Source organism: Callorhinus ursinus, unplaced genomic scaffold (genome assembly GCF_003265705.2).
Source record: "Callorhinus ursinus isolate GAN/ISIS: 27379988/994484 unplaced genomic scaffold, GSC_fseal_2.0 scaffold2, whole genome shotgun sequence".
In the NCBI taxonomy this organism is placed as follows: Eukaryota; Metazoa; Chordata; class Mammalia; order Carnivora; family Otariidae; genus Callorhinus; species Callorhinus ursinus.
Genome location: NW_027397064.1, coordinates 96,618,587 through 96,635,486, shown reverse-complemented (window position 1 = coordinate 96,635,486; position 16,900 = coordinate 96,618,587). Strand labels below are relative to the sequence as shown.

Below are 16,900 nucleotides of genomic sequence, written 5' to 3'. Positions count from 1 at the left end.
ATTTTATTTATTTATTTGAAAGAGAGAGAGATAGTGAGAGCAGGAACACAAGCAGGGGGAGTGGGAGAGGGAGAAGCAGGCTTCCTGCCAAGCAGGGAGCCCGACGCGGGGCTCGATCCCAGGACCCTGGGATCATGACCTGAGCCGAAGGCAGATGCTTAACGACTGAGCCACCCAGGCGCCCCGAACATGATTTACCTTAATAGCTGCAACATATTGACAGAGAAATTTGAATAGCACTAATATATTCTAGGGTAATGGCCAGACGTGAAATACTTTCACCTCAAATATAATTTATTCTCACAGTTGAAGCTTCAGAGCACAATGAAAAAGAGCCTTCATGCCAGATTCCAACCCCCTTTCTATGAATTAGTGGTTGTATGATTTTTGGCAAGTTATATAAATTCCATAAATTTATTTTTCCAATCAGTTAAACAAGATAATAGCATCTGCTGCCCAATATTTTTGTGAAAACAGGTAGTATAACATTAAAAGCTTTTGGTCCATTTTCTGAAATGTACTCAGTACTTAGTTTTCTATTTTTTGTTACTACTAATATCTTAATACCTAGAACAAGATTCTAATGTCCATCAAAATGTTTATTCTCTTTTACATAATGTTTCATCCAACACAGGTATGGCATCATCTAAGTTCTATTTTTTTAAATTTTGTAATAGTTGTAGATTTTCAAAAAAGTTGCAAAGACAGTACGGAGAGTTCATATAGATTGCTTACCCAGTTCCCCCTCTTGTTCACAACTCACATTATTATGGTCCATTTGTTACAAGGAAGAAACATTTAGATATCATGACACCTTAATCTCTTATGATCTACGAGAAATTTTCAGACTTGTTTTAGATGACCTGGACAATTCTGGGCAGTATGGGTTAGAATGTTCCTCATCTGGGTTTGTTTGATGTTTTTTTTTTTTTTTTTATGGTAGACTGAGGTTAAGGGTTTTTGGGACAAGACCATAGAGAGTGCCATTCTCATAAAGTGATATCAAGGGTGCATACCATCAACATGACTTGTCACTGTTGATGTTAACCTTGATCACCTGGCTGAGATGGTATTATCAAGTTTCTCCATTGTAAAGTTATTCTTTCTTCCCTTTTCTATACAGTACTCTTTAGAGGCAAATCACTAAGTGCAACCCATTCTGAAAGGGGAAGAAGAAAGTTAAGCTTTGCCTCCTTGAGGGTGTGTATCTACATAAATTTGGAAATTCTACCTAAGGGGGATTTTTGTCTCTTCTCTCCCATTTACCTATTTATTCAAATACACACACACACACACTCTGTATATACATACACTGTATATTAACATATACATATCTACACCCTATATATGTGTATGGGTACATAAGTATTGATCTAAACTCTAATAATGACCTGGCATGCTGTAAAGTTAAATTAAAGAGCTGATATCATCTTTGCTATTAAGACCTTTTTAGTGGGCGCCTGAGCGGTTCAGTTGGTTAGGAGACTGGCTTTGGCTCAGGTCATGATCCCAGGGCCTGGGATCGAGTCCCACATCGGGCTCCCTGCTCGGCAGGGAGTCTGCTTCTCCTTCTGACCCTCTCTCCTCTCATGCTCGCTCTCTCACTCTCTCAAATAAATAAATAAAAATTAAAAAAAAAGACCTTATTAGTGATATTCTCTGTGAAATGGGGTAAAACTACTGAGGCAGGACAGGATGGACCAACAAAAACAAGTTCAGATATTAGGAAATATTGATTCAAGGCTCTGACTCTCTGCTTACTAGCCAGATAGCCTTGGTTAAATCAGTTTCCTCCTTGAAATTGATTTTTTTCATCTGTGAATGGGGCTGTAAATACTCGGTCCTCTGTTGTAAAGTATAACATAAATATATATGTATATACTTTGACCCCTAAACACTTCAAAGTGAATATAAAATTATATTTATTACTAGTAATATCAATCACGTCCATCTCCAATGTTTAAAGTGATGGGAAAGGGGAAGTGACATAAACAAGCATTTTAAAAAGTTTTTAACTGTGAGTGATCCTATCAGAATTTTCTCTGTGCTGGCATCTTTTTGCTATCTTGTTGTTTTCAAAGTTATTTTCAATTTGAAGTGTGCTGAATAACAACCCTCAGTGGTAGTCACTAGCCATATGTGGATATTAAAATTTTAATTAATTAGAAATAATTTAAAATTCAGTTACTGATCTAATTATTAAACACATTTCAAGTACTCAAGAGCCATATGTGGCTGGTGGCTACAGTGTTCTACAGCGTAAATATGGAACATTTCCATCATCCCAGAAAGTTTTGTTGGATGGCGTTGCCATCGAGGCTCACAGCTTCTTTCCTCTTGGTCCCGACATCCTTCCAACTTCCTCTTATACATTGGATTCTTTGTGCCACTATCCTCTGCTATCTTCTTCAAAAAGTTTACAGGGCCCCTTGGAAGCAATTCTTAGATGTACCCCTTGGTTCAAGGTCAGACCCCATCAAACAGCAGCAGCAAATACAATACTTACTGTCAGCAGTCCCATGAATTATTAATATATTTTCTTCTTTTAAGCCATGAATATTATGTAGCACACTGGATGCCTATAAAGGAAAGCACAAATATCTATGTATATATAGATCTACCTGTATTTGCAATTTGACTGAATTTTTAGAACAAATATACTCTTCTTTCTTCATTATTTTAAATTTGTTACCTGGTAAGTGCTTTCTTCCCGAGATGGCATACCAAGGTATCTTTCAGAGAAGGCTGAGGCTGTGACCCAAGAAAACAGAAATTTAAGAATAAACTAGAAACCATTTGACTAGTGTATTTCATTATTTAATTTCTACATTTCACATTTAATTGTCATGCTCCAGTAAAACTGATTGAATCAGGAAGGTGATAAACAGCTGAAAAATCTATCTTTTAACACATGATAAATGAGCTCACTTGATCTCTTCTGCATTGGGATTTTCTTTTTTTACAAATCAATACATTATATTAAGTCAATCTGTAGGAAGTACTCACCATACAACTTCAAGTCTGTGATGGGTGCAATCACTGATCCACATTTAAAAAGCTTTTCATCTGATTTTAATATCATTGATGCAATATAGCCACCGTACCCCTGGCAAAATTAAGAAAAATATATATATGTATATATAGAGAGAGCGAGAGAGTGAGAGTGTTTGTATCAATTATCCTGGGAGATATTTTTAGCTTTTAATCACTGGTAATATACATAATAGACTGTCTTACAATGTCTCAGACCTGAGAAAAGAATACACTAAGATCACTTTGTATAGATGAAAATTTTGAAAAGAATTTAAGTTTTTATATAACACGCTATTTTGATAACTTTAGGTAAAATATAAAATCAATTATATATCAACATTGTCCAGTGTTTGCTCTTTGATTTCATGTGGTATATCTGGGAATAACTCCAAATAATTAAAAGCTAGGGAAATATAGCACTTATTAAATCATAAATCATTTCAGCAAATCAAATATATACATTTAGTGAAATATTTAATAATGATAGTTATGTAGAATTAGGAAAGGAGAATTAAATATTTAAAATCTCTTATCGCAAATATAGATTCTGCTTTCAGTTCCACACACCTAAATATTTGAAGGAAGTGAGGTTGATAAAAAATGTTGCTAGTTACATGAGTTGGATTGTTTAAATTTAATTTTAAATATCTAAATTTATCTTGCAATGCTTTTGAACTAATTTAATTATAAATTCTTAAAAAAATAAATTAAGATGTCCAGTTTTCTTTTGTAGCCCATGATTTGACCAGGAGAATTCCAGAGGAGATTTTAACAATTTAGTAGATTTGGGCTAAGGGAATGACCTACTGAGTTACATATTCATTTTAGAAATTAATATTTAGCCATGCTCTGGGCAGTGTTCTTGATCTTGCTGGACATCAGAGTACCCTGGGAGATATTTAAAAAAAAAAAAAAAAAAAAAAAAAAAGAAGACCCAGGACTTAGCCTCAGCAATTCTGATGCAATTGGTTCATGATGAGGTCTACTTCTGAAAGATTACCAGATGATATTAGTGTGGTCCAATGCAATAGGAATCTGTTATTCTCACTAAATTCTTGAGATGAGAAATACAGAATTTCATATGCTTATTTGGAACATTATTTAAAAAAGTGGGATGATTGACATCAAAGTCCCATTGCAAAGATTACTTAAGTGTCTGAAAGAACCTATGTGAAGAATAGTAGAATATGCCACTTTGGCCTATTGATTATTTTGAGCTGCAGACACTTGGAAAAGAGCAAATGCAGGGAAAGGCTTTCTCTGAACTCCACTTATCTGCCTAAAGATGGATCTTCCAAAAGGAACTCAGTTGTCATAGATCCCCTCCCTGGGAATGTCATCAACCTAGAAGATTGATTCTTGTCACTAGAAGTCCACAGCACACCTAGAGAGACTGTCATAAACTGTCACCCTTCCCGTCTGTTCTTCTAAGGACCCATTCCTCTTTCCTAACAATCATTCACTCTCCTAAAAGGCCTACATCCCACTCTCCTTTTCCTATTAAAGTGCTATTTAAGCCTGAATTCTAGGCCCACCTCAGAGAGTTACTCACTTTTCCCTGGGTATGTCTTATGTATGTATGTCAATAAACTTATGCTTGTTTTTCTTTTGTGAATCTGTCTTTCATTACAGGGGTCTCAGATAAGAGCTCAGAAGGACAGAAGGAAAATTATTTTTCTTCCTTTGCGTATGTTAATTTAGTACTGAAACATTTAGCTAGTACCCAGAAGCTTGAGCAAATCTTCTTCACCAATTGGTAAATGAGGGAAATAAAATTATCCTTTACAGAGATAAACCACCACAGAGTGTCTTTACTCATTCTTTTTGAAAGATACAAAAATATCCTTAGGTCAGCAAAGTTCAGAAGCATTAGCCTTAAAAGACTAAAGAAAGAAGTGGGGGGGGGGAAGAAAAATAATTTCCCTCTCTCCTTCTGAGTTCTTGGCCGAGATGCCTTGTAATAAAAGAGTATCAAGAAAAAAAAAAGTTTATTAACATGAATACCTCACATACACATGGGAGATACCCAGTGAAACTGAATAATTCCTTGAGGTGACCCAAGGCAACACCTCAAATACCATCTTTAGCCAAAGACAAAGATGTTGGAGGGAGCTCAGTTATGGGAGGCTACCAGGAAAAGAACTATAATCAAGGTTAAGCTTTGTTAGATTTAAATCCAATTTGGAGTCAGTGCCTTCTCCATTAATAAAAGTTTTGTATGATTTAGAGTCAACCTTCTCATCCTGGTACAGGGAGAGAGACACAAATGGAGATTTATAAATGTAAACGTCTTTTACAAAAGACTAATTTCTATTCTGTTTCCAAAGCTTCTCCTGTGTCTGCTGTTTCTTAAGATAATCAGCTCAAAATAATCCTTATGCCAAAGAGGCATATTCTGCTTCCCTTCAGAAGTATGCAGGGGTGGGATGAATTCTGCAAAGTAAGTAAATAGCTATTACAGAACAAAAGTGTAGAGAGCCCCTAAAAGTTCTGTCCTTAAAGGGAGCTCTTCCAGTGTATTGTTCCAAGTTCTTGGACACGGAGGTAAGACCAAGGTGTTGTAGCCAAGAGGTTTCAAGTATTTCCCATGGGGCACCACTGTTCCCACAATGAAAAATGCACATCTCAGTTGGTAACTTTTCTGGTTCTAATTAGAGCAGACTTTCAACTGATTATGATTTTGGTTGTTCATATAACCTGACGACTTTGAGAGAACAGTTGAATATTCCAATCCATAGAACAACTGTACATCACAATTTAATAATAGAAATTAATGAATTGGTATTATGTTTTTTTAATCTCTGTTTCACATAAATCTCAGTCTGATTATCTTCAGGAACTAAGTAGAATGGTGTCTTCCAAAGGAGGCTCAGATTCTAGAACAGTGCTTGAAAGTTCATTCCAGTCACTTGGAGATCTTTTTAAAATGCATGTTATGCTAATTCAGTAGATCTGGGGTGGGACCCAAGATTTTGCATTTTTAACAAACTCCCAGGGAATGCCTAGGCTGTTGTTCCACATTTTGAATACTAAGTTCTTACAGTATAATAATATTAACAAATATACCTACCCAAACATCTCCCTAGCTTCAATCAGCATTCCCTAGACCAGTGGAGATTTAAACATATGCATCAATGCTCTCTGAAACAATTTAGTCTGTAGAGAATGGGCTATGGAGCTTTCCATGTGATTTTAAAGTGAAACTAGGGTTGTAAATCTTTGCTGCTGCATAAAGAGTTGCATTTTACTAATTTTTATATGAAAATTTGAGATTAATGAAGCTAAATACTCTTTAAGATTTGATGATAGTGAAAGCTGTTGAATAAAATTCTCTCTATAGCATTCAAAAACCTAATCCAAAATGCTGCCTTAATTTGATTTATTTCAGCAAAATAACTTCTATTTTTAAATGAAAATCAACATTGGGAGGCATTAGAATAAATTAAATTTTAATTGCCCACCTTCCTCTGTACCTTCTTATATTTACTCACTGAATGCAAGAGTAGATCATTAAAGAGTTCTCGGAAAATATATCCTGGACAAGGGTAGGAATCAGATGTAAGTTCTAGGTAGACAGAAGATGGTGATTTTAATTTTTAAAACAACTCCTGTCTAAGAGGAAGATGCCAGAAACTGTGGGTCATCATATTGACTTAGTCAATTGGATGGTGTTTTTTATTTGATACAGATCAAAAATAGTTGATGGTATAGGCTGTTCTGTTCAATTGTGCTGTCATTTTATTGGTTTCTCAGTAATCACATTTTTCCATTCACTGTTACATCCTTTCCATTTTCATAGCATTTTAGCATTACTTATACAATTTTAACATTGATCTTTTAAAAATTTTTACAGGGCGCCTGGGTGGCTCAGTTGGTTGAGCGACTGCCTTCGTCTCAGGTCATGATCCTGGAGTCCCAGGATCGAGTCCCATATCGGGCTCCCTGCTCGGCGGGGAGTCTGCTTCTCCCTCTGACCCTCTTCCCTCTTGTGCTCTCTGTCTCTCATTGTCTCTCTCTCAAAAAAAATAAATAAAATCTTTAAAAAAAAAAAAAATTTTTTATTCAGTGGACTTAAATGTTTCCTGAGAATATTTTATCTTAAAAAAGTTATATTCTACCCATGATAGAAGAAACTGAATCCAATAGATAGATGGACATAGAGGAGCCAGGGGGTGGGGTCTTTAATAACCATTTTACTGAAAACTTATATTTTCATGCATCATGTGTTTTCAGATATTCATTAAGTGACTTTTTTGAGTACTCGAGAGTTGATGAATACAGTCAAAAAGAAATACTGACAGAACTGAGAAAAAGGTTTTTCCTAGCCTTAGACTTAAGATTCTTTGTGAACCACATCACTTATGGCACATAATGTTTTGAAATAAAAATACACTACTTATGAGTAACACAATTTATTGCATTGTATTATTTTACATTAAATCTTTTTAATTTGTTTAATGTTATCACATACATTTTATCACAATTTTTAGAAACCCATCTTATATCCTTCATATTATATATATTAAAAGCTTCAAACTTTAAAAGTGACTGCCACTAACAAGCCCTATCTCAATTGAGAATATATAAAACTATAAGTAATAATTACCTCCCTGTCAAGTTTTTTTTTTTTTAATATTTATTAGAGCACAAGCAGGGTGGAGGGGTAGAGGGAGAGGGAGAAGCAGACTCCCTGCTGAGCAGGGAGCCTGATACAGGACTGGATCCCAGGACCCTGAGATTATGACCTGAGCCAAAGGCAGACACTTAACCAACTGAGCCACCCAGGTACCCCCTAAGTCAGGTTTTAACAAGCTTCCACATTAATGCATATGTTTGTACTTTTTTTTCTTTTAACCTTCCTCAGATATCCATGTTTCTTGCCTTCTCAAATTCCCTTTTCCTAGGTCAAACGTGATTTCTTAGTCAAATCTTTCCTGTCTTACAAATGGAACTGCTATATCTTCCTTAATCTTGGGCCCCAATTTTCCTCCGTGCTTAATTTTCCTTAATTGTTCTATCACTGACATTTTATATACTTTACTGATTTTTTAAATTTGTTTCTTTCCTCACTAAACTAAAAATCCAAAAAATGTGTGTGTGTTTGTGTATGTACGTATGTGTATGATTGACATATGTCCAGCACTTTGAAAAGTAGTAGGCACATAGTAGACATTTGATAAATGTGGAATTAATTTTATTCCCCATTGATGTAGCCTGGTAATCATAGCAATATCAGTTCTACATATGTTTATAGGTTTTGAATTTTGCCACCTACTCTCAATTCATATAATTAGGTTGGTTTTTTTTTTTTTAATAAAAGTCAGAAAATTTTCTAGTTTTCTTAGCTTTAACACTTAGATATAATTAGTTGAGAGAATGAACATTAGAATTATTATATATTATGTGATGTTAGGTTAGGTTCTGGGGATAATGATATGAAGTTTTTAAAAAAAAGTACTACCTATCAGTACTAGTGGGAAGTACCTAAGGGAGTAATGCAAAGGGATTTCGTAACTCAAATGAAAGGAAAGCTGCTGAAAATTAATAACCTAGACATTCAAGTGAGTAATTTAAGAACAAAATAGATTTAAAAAGTGGAAGGAAAAAAAATAAGGATAGTAAGGGTAGAAATTAGTGAAATAGAAAAGACAAATTGAGAACAACTAAGCCAAAATATGGTTCATTAAAAGAGTTAAGGATGGGGGGATGGAAGAAAGACAAGCAGGGGGAATAAGAGCAATTAAGAGAGAGTGCTCTAGCAAAGGCAGAAGGGCACTCATAAACCAAATGAGGAGTCAAATGGGGCATTACCCCCACTAGTGAAATGATTAAACATATAATAGAGTATATACGATGCTTTGACAACAATCTTTAAAAATATATGAAATGGAGAAAAATCTTTTAAAAGTACTAAAACTGATTCCAGAAGAAATGGAAAAATCTTTTTTTTTTTTGAAAGATTTTATTTATTTAGTTGACAGAGGTAGCACAAGTAGGCAGAGAGGCAAGCAGAGGGAGAGGGAGAAGCAGGCTCTCCACCGAGCAGGGAGCCGGATGCGGGGCTCGATCCCGGGACTCCAGGATCATGACCTGAGCCGAAGGCAGTCGCTTAACCAACTGAGCCACCCAGGCACCCAGAAATGGAAAAATCCTAATATTCTTGTATTGATTAAATAAATTTAAACATTAAATATTTCCAACAAAGAAAACAAAGCCTCATAGAGCTTTGTAATCTAATTCCAAAAGTGCAAGATCATTACTCCCCAGCCAATTTGATGAGTTTAAGATAACTTAATTTGATACTGAAATGAAATAAGTACATTCCAAGAAAAAAAAGTATAAGAACTTTAAAGTCTTAAAGCTAACAGCGTTCCTTTATATGATCAGAAAGCTACCTTCTAAATTATAATTCAGTCACAGATACTATTTTTTAATTGAAATGGGATATTTTTTCCATGTAAAATCTAATTGTTTCATTTGTTTATATCCCAGGTCTTTTGTATATTTAGATTGCCAGAGTCAATTACCTGAGGCTCGTCAGTTCCCTAATAAAGTGATAAATATGGGATTTTGAACTTCTAAATTTGAGGCCTTGGACTTTATTTTTTCCTGTTTGTAGACTAAAATCTAACTTTTTGTTAATATGAAGGACTCCCTGAGGTCTTTGCCCAGATGTACTCTCAATGTTGTCACCTCTCCTTCCTTTATGTGAGCCTTAATGATAGTCCGTCACTTTATGTTCCTCAACTATGCTCTCCCTGCTCACACTGGGCATTATATGAAAGCCTTCTCCTTGTCCTCTGCTTGCTGAATGACTTTTACCATCCAGGAAAAGTTCCACTTTCTCTGTGAGGTATTTCACAACCTTCTGAATCTAAATTTCCATAGCAGTGAACGTTTGTATAGCTCATTTGATCTTTTAGACTAATTTATGTGTGTAGTGAGTAGAGCCTTGAAATAGATAAGCCCTAAGTCCTTCATAATTATTACATGTATCAGGACCATTGAAGAATAAAATGTTCTCCACTATATGCACTTTTTTATGTGTGTGTGGTAAGAAACACATAATATTTACCAAAGTAACCACTTTTAAGTGCACAGTTCAATAGTGTCGTGTTTTCACATTATTGTGAAACAGATCCCTAGAACTTTTTCATCTTGCGAATCTGAAATTCTATTACCTATTAAGCAATCAACTTCCCTTTTCCCCACCACCTAACAACCAACATTCCACTCTCTGTCTTCATGTATTTCACTACTCTAGATAAGTTACGTAAATGGGAGGGATCACACAGAATTTGTCCCTCTGTGACTGGTTCACTTCACCAAGCACAGTGTCCTCAAGGTTCATCCATGCTGTAGCATATGATAAGACTTTGCTTTATGCACTTGTTAATTTGTCTAGAGTTTCCATTTCTTTGGAATGATCACTTGCTTAGACATTTCCATTTTTTCACTAATATCTTTACTGTTAGCGATGGGCTTTCATTTATTTGTTTGTACTTATTTCAGAGGAGCATTGTCCCTATTGATCTCTTGAGTATTACTGAGAACAAGAATAAAATAAAGCAAAGACATGATGCACTGCAGGTATCTGAAGTCAGGGAAGAATATGTGCTGATTTACATGTTACTCGTTTGTTAAATAGCTTTTCTTATACCCACTTGTCAGTGAACACCAGTAAAATTTATACTCCAGTAAAATGATCAGATATTCCTGTCATGTATCTCTGGGTTCATTTATGGATAGTAAAACGTATTTTATGTTTAAATCCATGAACAACAATAATTTGCTTTGTCTCTAAATTAAAATAGTACCAGATCTCCTTCCTTTCATCTTAGTATCTGTATGGTGTCTAGCCTCGTGATACAGATAAACTAGGTGACTAGTAAGTATCTGTATGGAGTCTATTTCCCTACTGTGAAAATGATGTTGAAACTGACATAAAAATTATGGCAGTGAGAAATAAATACCATGCAGAAAACACTAAAGACATAATTATGCATATTGCCCATCTTTTAGTTTTTTTTTTTTTTTAAGATTTTATTTATTTGAGAGAGAGAACGAGAGAGAGAGCACATGAGAGGGGGGAAGGTCAAGGGAGAAGCAGACTCCCTGTCAAGCAGGGAGCCCAATGCGGGACTCGATCCAGGGACTCCAGGATCATGACCTGAGCCAAAGGCAGCTGCCCAACCAACTGAGCCACCCAGGCACCTCATCTTTTAGTTTCTAAGCCCTGTCTTCCCCAAGGCTGTGATACTTGATCCTTCTATAGCGAACACCCTGCTTCAAGAGGTTTATAGAACTGGCTCCCTTTTGTTATTTAGGTATCAGCCTAAATGCCATTTAGTCCAAGGGACCTTAGTTGACCACTTAATTCTAATAACATTGGCCCTTCCCAGAGTTAACTTTTGTCTACTTATTTTTTGTTTTCCTTATAAGACTTATTGCTATATGAAGCTATGTTTTTAATGTATGTGTTTATCTATTTCTCCTTTCTAGAAGATACGCTTTATGAAAACAGATTTTGTTGTTGTTCAGTTGTTGTTCTTCTAATACCAGCACCAATTAGATAATAAATAGTTGCTGGATTAATAAATGACAGAATGTGTATAGTATTAATTATAATATTACATTTTAAAGAATAGTACAGAGATATTATAGTAAAGTGAAGAAATTATATGTACAGATACAAACACATAATATACACATATGTATAAATATGTACTTTATATACATATAAAAATACATATACACAACATTTCTATTTACCTTTCCAAAAATGCTTAATCTTTTGGAGTCAATGTATGGCTGTTTCAGTAAAAATCTGCAATGAGAAAAAAAATACAATTATATTTTCTTGAGTCAAATGCATATGGGAATTCATTCCGGGCATCCACACACATGCACACATACACACAAAACCCAGATCTCAAATTAGGAATACTTTAGTGGCTGGAGCTCTATTCATGTTGAAAGATCATAGATTCTAAAATCTTGCTACTCAAAGTGATGGTCCAGTTGTTGATACAAATGCAGAATTTTGGGCCCCATTCCAGACCTACTGATCTACATTTTGATTCTATCCTAGCCAATTTCTGTGTGCTGTTTTAAAGAACCTACTAGATTTCTTGGTCACTCATGCCTGTGTGGGAATAGTATCTGTGAAAGTTTAGGAATTGTAGTTAACTGGGAAGTAATAGACATTGTAGATTATTGTAAATAAATAATAGAGTGGTTAAATTAAGGTTTCTCCCATTTTTTTTTTTTTTAAGATAGGGAGTGGGGAGGGGCAGAAGGAGAGGGGGAGAGAGAATCTTAAGCAGGCTCCATGCCCAGCACAGAGGCTAGTGCTGGGCTTAATCTCACAACCCTGAGATCATGACCTAAGCTAGAATCCAGAGTTGGACGCTTAACCAACTGAAACACCCAGGCGCTGTAAGGTCTCTCCCATTTTCATAAATCCAAAGTAAATTTTAATTCCAGAGGGGAAGTAAGATAATTGTTTTATTTGATGCTAAGAGTGAAAAGTACTGGAAAAATGCAATAGTCTATGTGACTAACTTAGAAAAACTGTCCATTCACTAAAGTATAAATCTCTGAATCAGTATTAGTAGTATTAATGTATCATATACTTAGCTTCTGTCATTATAAGAAAAACAGTAGGAAAATGTGCACCCACTTACTTCACAGCTGCTATTTGGTCCTTTACTTCCACTGAACCTAACCTTCGATGAATCTCCTGCAAAATTTTCAGGCCCTGGAATCCACTTCCTCTGCCATCAAATCGTGCTGTGATGACATTATCTGTGTCAACAAGTACTGAATCCCAGTCAATATGGAACTTATCTGTAACCAACTGGCCTCCTGGTTCTTCATCCCTGTAAATACCAACACATTGGACCAAAACAAGAGCAATTGGCACTGCGGTAGAAATTTTAGCTTTCACACTTACTATTTAAAAATTTTGGAAAAGACCCATGTGGGCTATTAAAATTTCTGTTAATTCTTGATAATAAACCTGAAAGTATAATGCCATTTTCCTTTGTAAAATTTCAAATGAAAAGTTCTCTAATGAACTGAAAATATGAAACAAGATTTAAAACTGTTCTAAGAGATTCTTTTAACTCATTTTTCAAATGAGAGAAATGAAGGAAAATACATTCACATTCCATTGTCATTTCTAAAGAATAATGATCAAGTTGACATAAAGGTCCTACTTTATTGAATTTCTTCCAATGTGTTTTAGAAATGTCCTGCAGATGGTATACAAGGGCCAGAGGATCTGATAGAGATCAGAACCATTTGTGGAGACTTAATAATAGTTCAATAAGCATTATAAGGACAACAGACCCAAAATGAAGTCACTTTTACTAAATTTCACCAAAACTTAAAACCTAACTTAAATGCAATTTCATCCTCTCCCAGGATTGGAATTTTAAACCAATCACACTGGAATTTCATGATCTATGCTAGTGAGGTAATCTACATGTTAAGACCCTTCCCATAGCCCCCATCTTCCCCTTAAGGGAAGGTGACCTGGGATGAAACAGTCTTACTTTTTTTGCTAAAACCCTTCTGTCCTACCCCATTCCTGTCTATAAAATCCTTCCACTTTGTACAGGTCTATTTGCTAGATGGGATGCTGCCCAAATCATAAATCATTGAGTAAAGTCAATTAGATCTTTAAATTATTCAATTGAATTTTGTTTCTTAACACAAGAAATGGACAATCCTAAAGAATTTCAGACTCAAAAAGAAATACTGCATTAACATTCCCTGTATTTTTTTTTCTGGTGGAATTCTCACTAAAGAGAATTTAAGGATACATTGAGAAAAAATTATTTTGCAGCACTAAAGTTAACAAGAAAAGGAAAGACATAGGTTTGAAAAATTTGAAAACTAGAAGTAAAGAAAGACATGCAGGTTATAAAGCATGAACATTGTCTCTGGAGGGATAAGGTGGTCAAATTTTAAAAAGTCAGATTACAATGGTACAGTGGTATCTTATTTTCTAGAATATAGAAAAGGTAAAAAAGCAGCCTCTCATAAAATCACAGATTATCTAGATCCAAACCTAGATATAGTTCAAACATGCATTTGTCCATGTGATAGATTTAAAGAGCATCAAACATGAAATTTTCTGAGAACGTCTCCAATTTTATTTGAGCTGCATACCAGAAATTTTCACCCTATTCACTCTCCTGTCAAAACACCAAACTTTCTTGGCTGCATTATGCTTATGTGTTGCTTAGAAGCACCAGTACATAACAATACACAAACTAATCCTCATCAACAAGCTTTAAGGTTATCAGATTTGCTAAAGAAAATAACTTCTGGGCAGCAAATGGAACTGAACTGGTACAGGGGCTGTGTGAAACCAGTGAGTTTAGGTAAAGGAGGAGGTAGGGAATGGGACAAAATAATGGACAACTAAAATTTACTAGATGCTGTTATCAGCTAACTTTTGTCTCTCAAAATCCATATGTTGAATCTCTAATAACGCCTACTGCCTTAGAATGTGACTGTATTTGGAGATAATGCCATTCCAGTGGTGAGTCTGTTAAAATCAGGACTTTAGGGTGGGCCCTTATCCAGCTGATTGGTGTCCTTAAAAGAAAATCAGGACACAACAGAGACCTGAGGTGCATGAATCATGCAGAAGAAAGACCCTGTGAAGAGGCAGCAAGAGGGAAACCAGCTGTAAGCCAAGGAGAGAGGTTTCAGAATAGGTAAAACCTGCTGACTCCTTAATCTTAGACTTCTGTTCTCCGCAACTGTGAGAAAATAACATTTCTATTATTAGTATGCCCAGCCCTGGTAAACTACTACAGATGTCTTTTGTAGTTTAAATACTTAAGATCTATTATTTTATTTACTATACACTACCAAAATTTATTTAACCTTTCTGGGGAGGAAGCTGTCTTTTGCATGGCTTATTACATGTATTATTATTCTTATCCTATAAATAAACTGTGCCATGAAAGTGGGTTAATCATGATCTCCCTCCATCCCCCTCTAAATCACACAATTAATGATGATCCCATGACCCAAATCTAAATCTGTTTTGTCCTTCCATGGTGTCTGCAATCTTTAGCTCTTCTTGTAATTTTATTTTTAATTTTAATTTTTAGTTTTTGCAACATTACCTCTTTATCAGATTATTGGGAATTGTTACTCCAAATATCCACATGCTCATACCTAGAATTCTGATTGCCTAGTTCAGAATGAAGTGTGGAGTTGCTATTTTTTCCAGATTCCCGGGTGATACTGATATAACTTGTCTATCATTTGAGAAATAGCATGAATCATTATGCCTAGCACATTATGCCGGAACACAGAAAATGCTGTTGAACTAGATCTTTTCAGGGAAAGTAGACTCGTGTGAGGTTTTAAATGGAAGGACCTTAAAAAGCCTTTAGTTTATATAAAGATAACTATATTTTGAAGCTTGGGGATTTATTGCAAATACTAGAAAGCAAACCATGATTCACAGAGAATAAGGTACAATGATTAACTTCAGTTTTTAAGCTGAGTAAAAATATGACCATGAGTCCTAACTTTACTCTGAATATAATAGATAGGCAAGAAACTAAAACTCCCAAGATTCAGTTTCCTTATCTTTAATGATGGCAAGATACTGTCGTTTTCCTCAGAGAGTTTTGTATGCATTAAATGACATAATGTATTTGAAAATACTCTCTGAAATATAGTAAGCAATTTAAGACAATTATTAAATTCATGAAACCTCTGTTATTATTTTGTTTGCAGCCAGTGTTGCTTGTTTTGAGCATATTTCCTTGCAGTTAGAATTGGAGAACTGTATAAAAGCTTTGGGCCAATTGTACAGAAATTAAACTGGGCAGTGTCTATGGATAAAGGTATTGTGCCATGTCATATGAGATATTATGTCAGATGGACGAATGATACCTAAAGACTTACAAGAAAATATAAAAGTTAATCCACAGATCCTTGGGAGTGATGATCAGAGTGCTGTCCTTTATTAAAGCAGAATTTTCCAACTTTACACACTGGCAGCAGCTCTAAGGTAACATTGTAAAATGTTTTGTTGACATGGAAGATAATAATTTTCCAATTTACTTGTGAACTGTTGCAGTGTTCACAGCTACTTAATGAGTTCAAAACTAAATTAAGTGTAGACAAAATGTTAATAAGTCACAGACATTTTATGGCAGGCAAATTATTTTTTAAATACAGTTTAAAATAACGCACATTTTTCAAACTTAATGATTAATAAATGGTTGTAGATTTTTATAAACAAAAACCTTCAATCCCTTACTCAGGCTTGAAATACCCAGAGAAAAATAACAATTCCACTCCTTTGGTATTTTCTCTAAATGGCCATTTTTAACTTAGAACCTTGTCTTCACAAGTTTTCAATGTTAGAACATGCAATGATATCAGTACATTACCAGTCAATGACTTTAACACATTTCTCCATCTAGGTGGGTTTGTTGTTCTTTCTTTTTTGGTGCATGGTACAGGCATATCTATTTCAAGGTGAGTTATGAAAGAACATGAATTGGTTATGCAGAATTGGCGAGCTTAAATTTATTTGGTTCTTTGTCTTTCTCTTAGTGTCATCTTCATCTTTTTTTTAAGCTCTAAGTGTTTATTATTTTTTTTTTAAATTTTAATACCAGTATAGTTAACATACAGTGTTATATTAGTCTCAGGTGTACAATCATCTTCATCTTTTTTACTATGCTATTTTGTTTTACTCTCTCTGTTTCACATATCTCTGGGGGCCCACAGAAAGGAGGGTGTTTCAAGGTTGAGAGTAGGGACATACAATTTTGTTGAGGGTTGCAGTAAAAGAACAGTCCCACCTGTTCTTAGCAGTGGA

The 16,900-nt window shown here is 35.0% G+C and overlaps 1 protein-coding gene across 7 annotated transcripts in view; it reads right to left on the bottom strand.

The window, feature by feature from the left end:
• Nucleotides 1–16,900, bottom strand: part of DPP10 (dipeptidyl peptidase like 10) — a 691,476-nt gene that overhangs the window by 13,405 nt on the left and 661,171 nt on the right. For all 7 annotated transcript variants that reach the window (XM_073884902.1, XM_073884889.1, XM_025857215.2 and 4 more), the window contains 5 exons: nucleotides 12,720–12,914; nucleotides 11,806–11,860; nucleotides 3,007–3,106; nucleotides 2,693–2,751; nucleotides 2,507–2,579 (listed from right to left, as the gene is read on the bottom strand). In XM_073884902.1, the coding sequence (XP_073741003.1) occupies nucleotides 2,507–2,579; nucleotides 2,693–2,751; nucleotides 3,007–3,106; nucleotides 11,806–11,860; nucleotides 12,720–12,914 (482 nt within the window). The remainder of the gene's footprint in view (nucleotides 1–2,506; nucleotides 2,580–2,692; nucleotides 2,752–3,006; nucleotides 3,107–11,805; nucleotides 11,861–12,719; nucleotides 12,915–16,900) is intronic.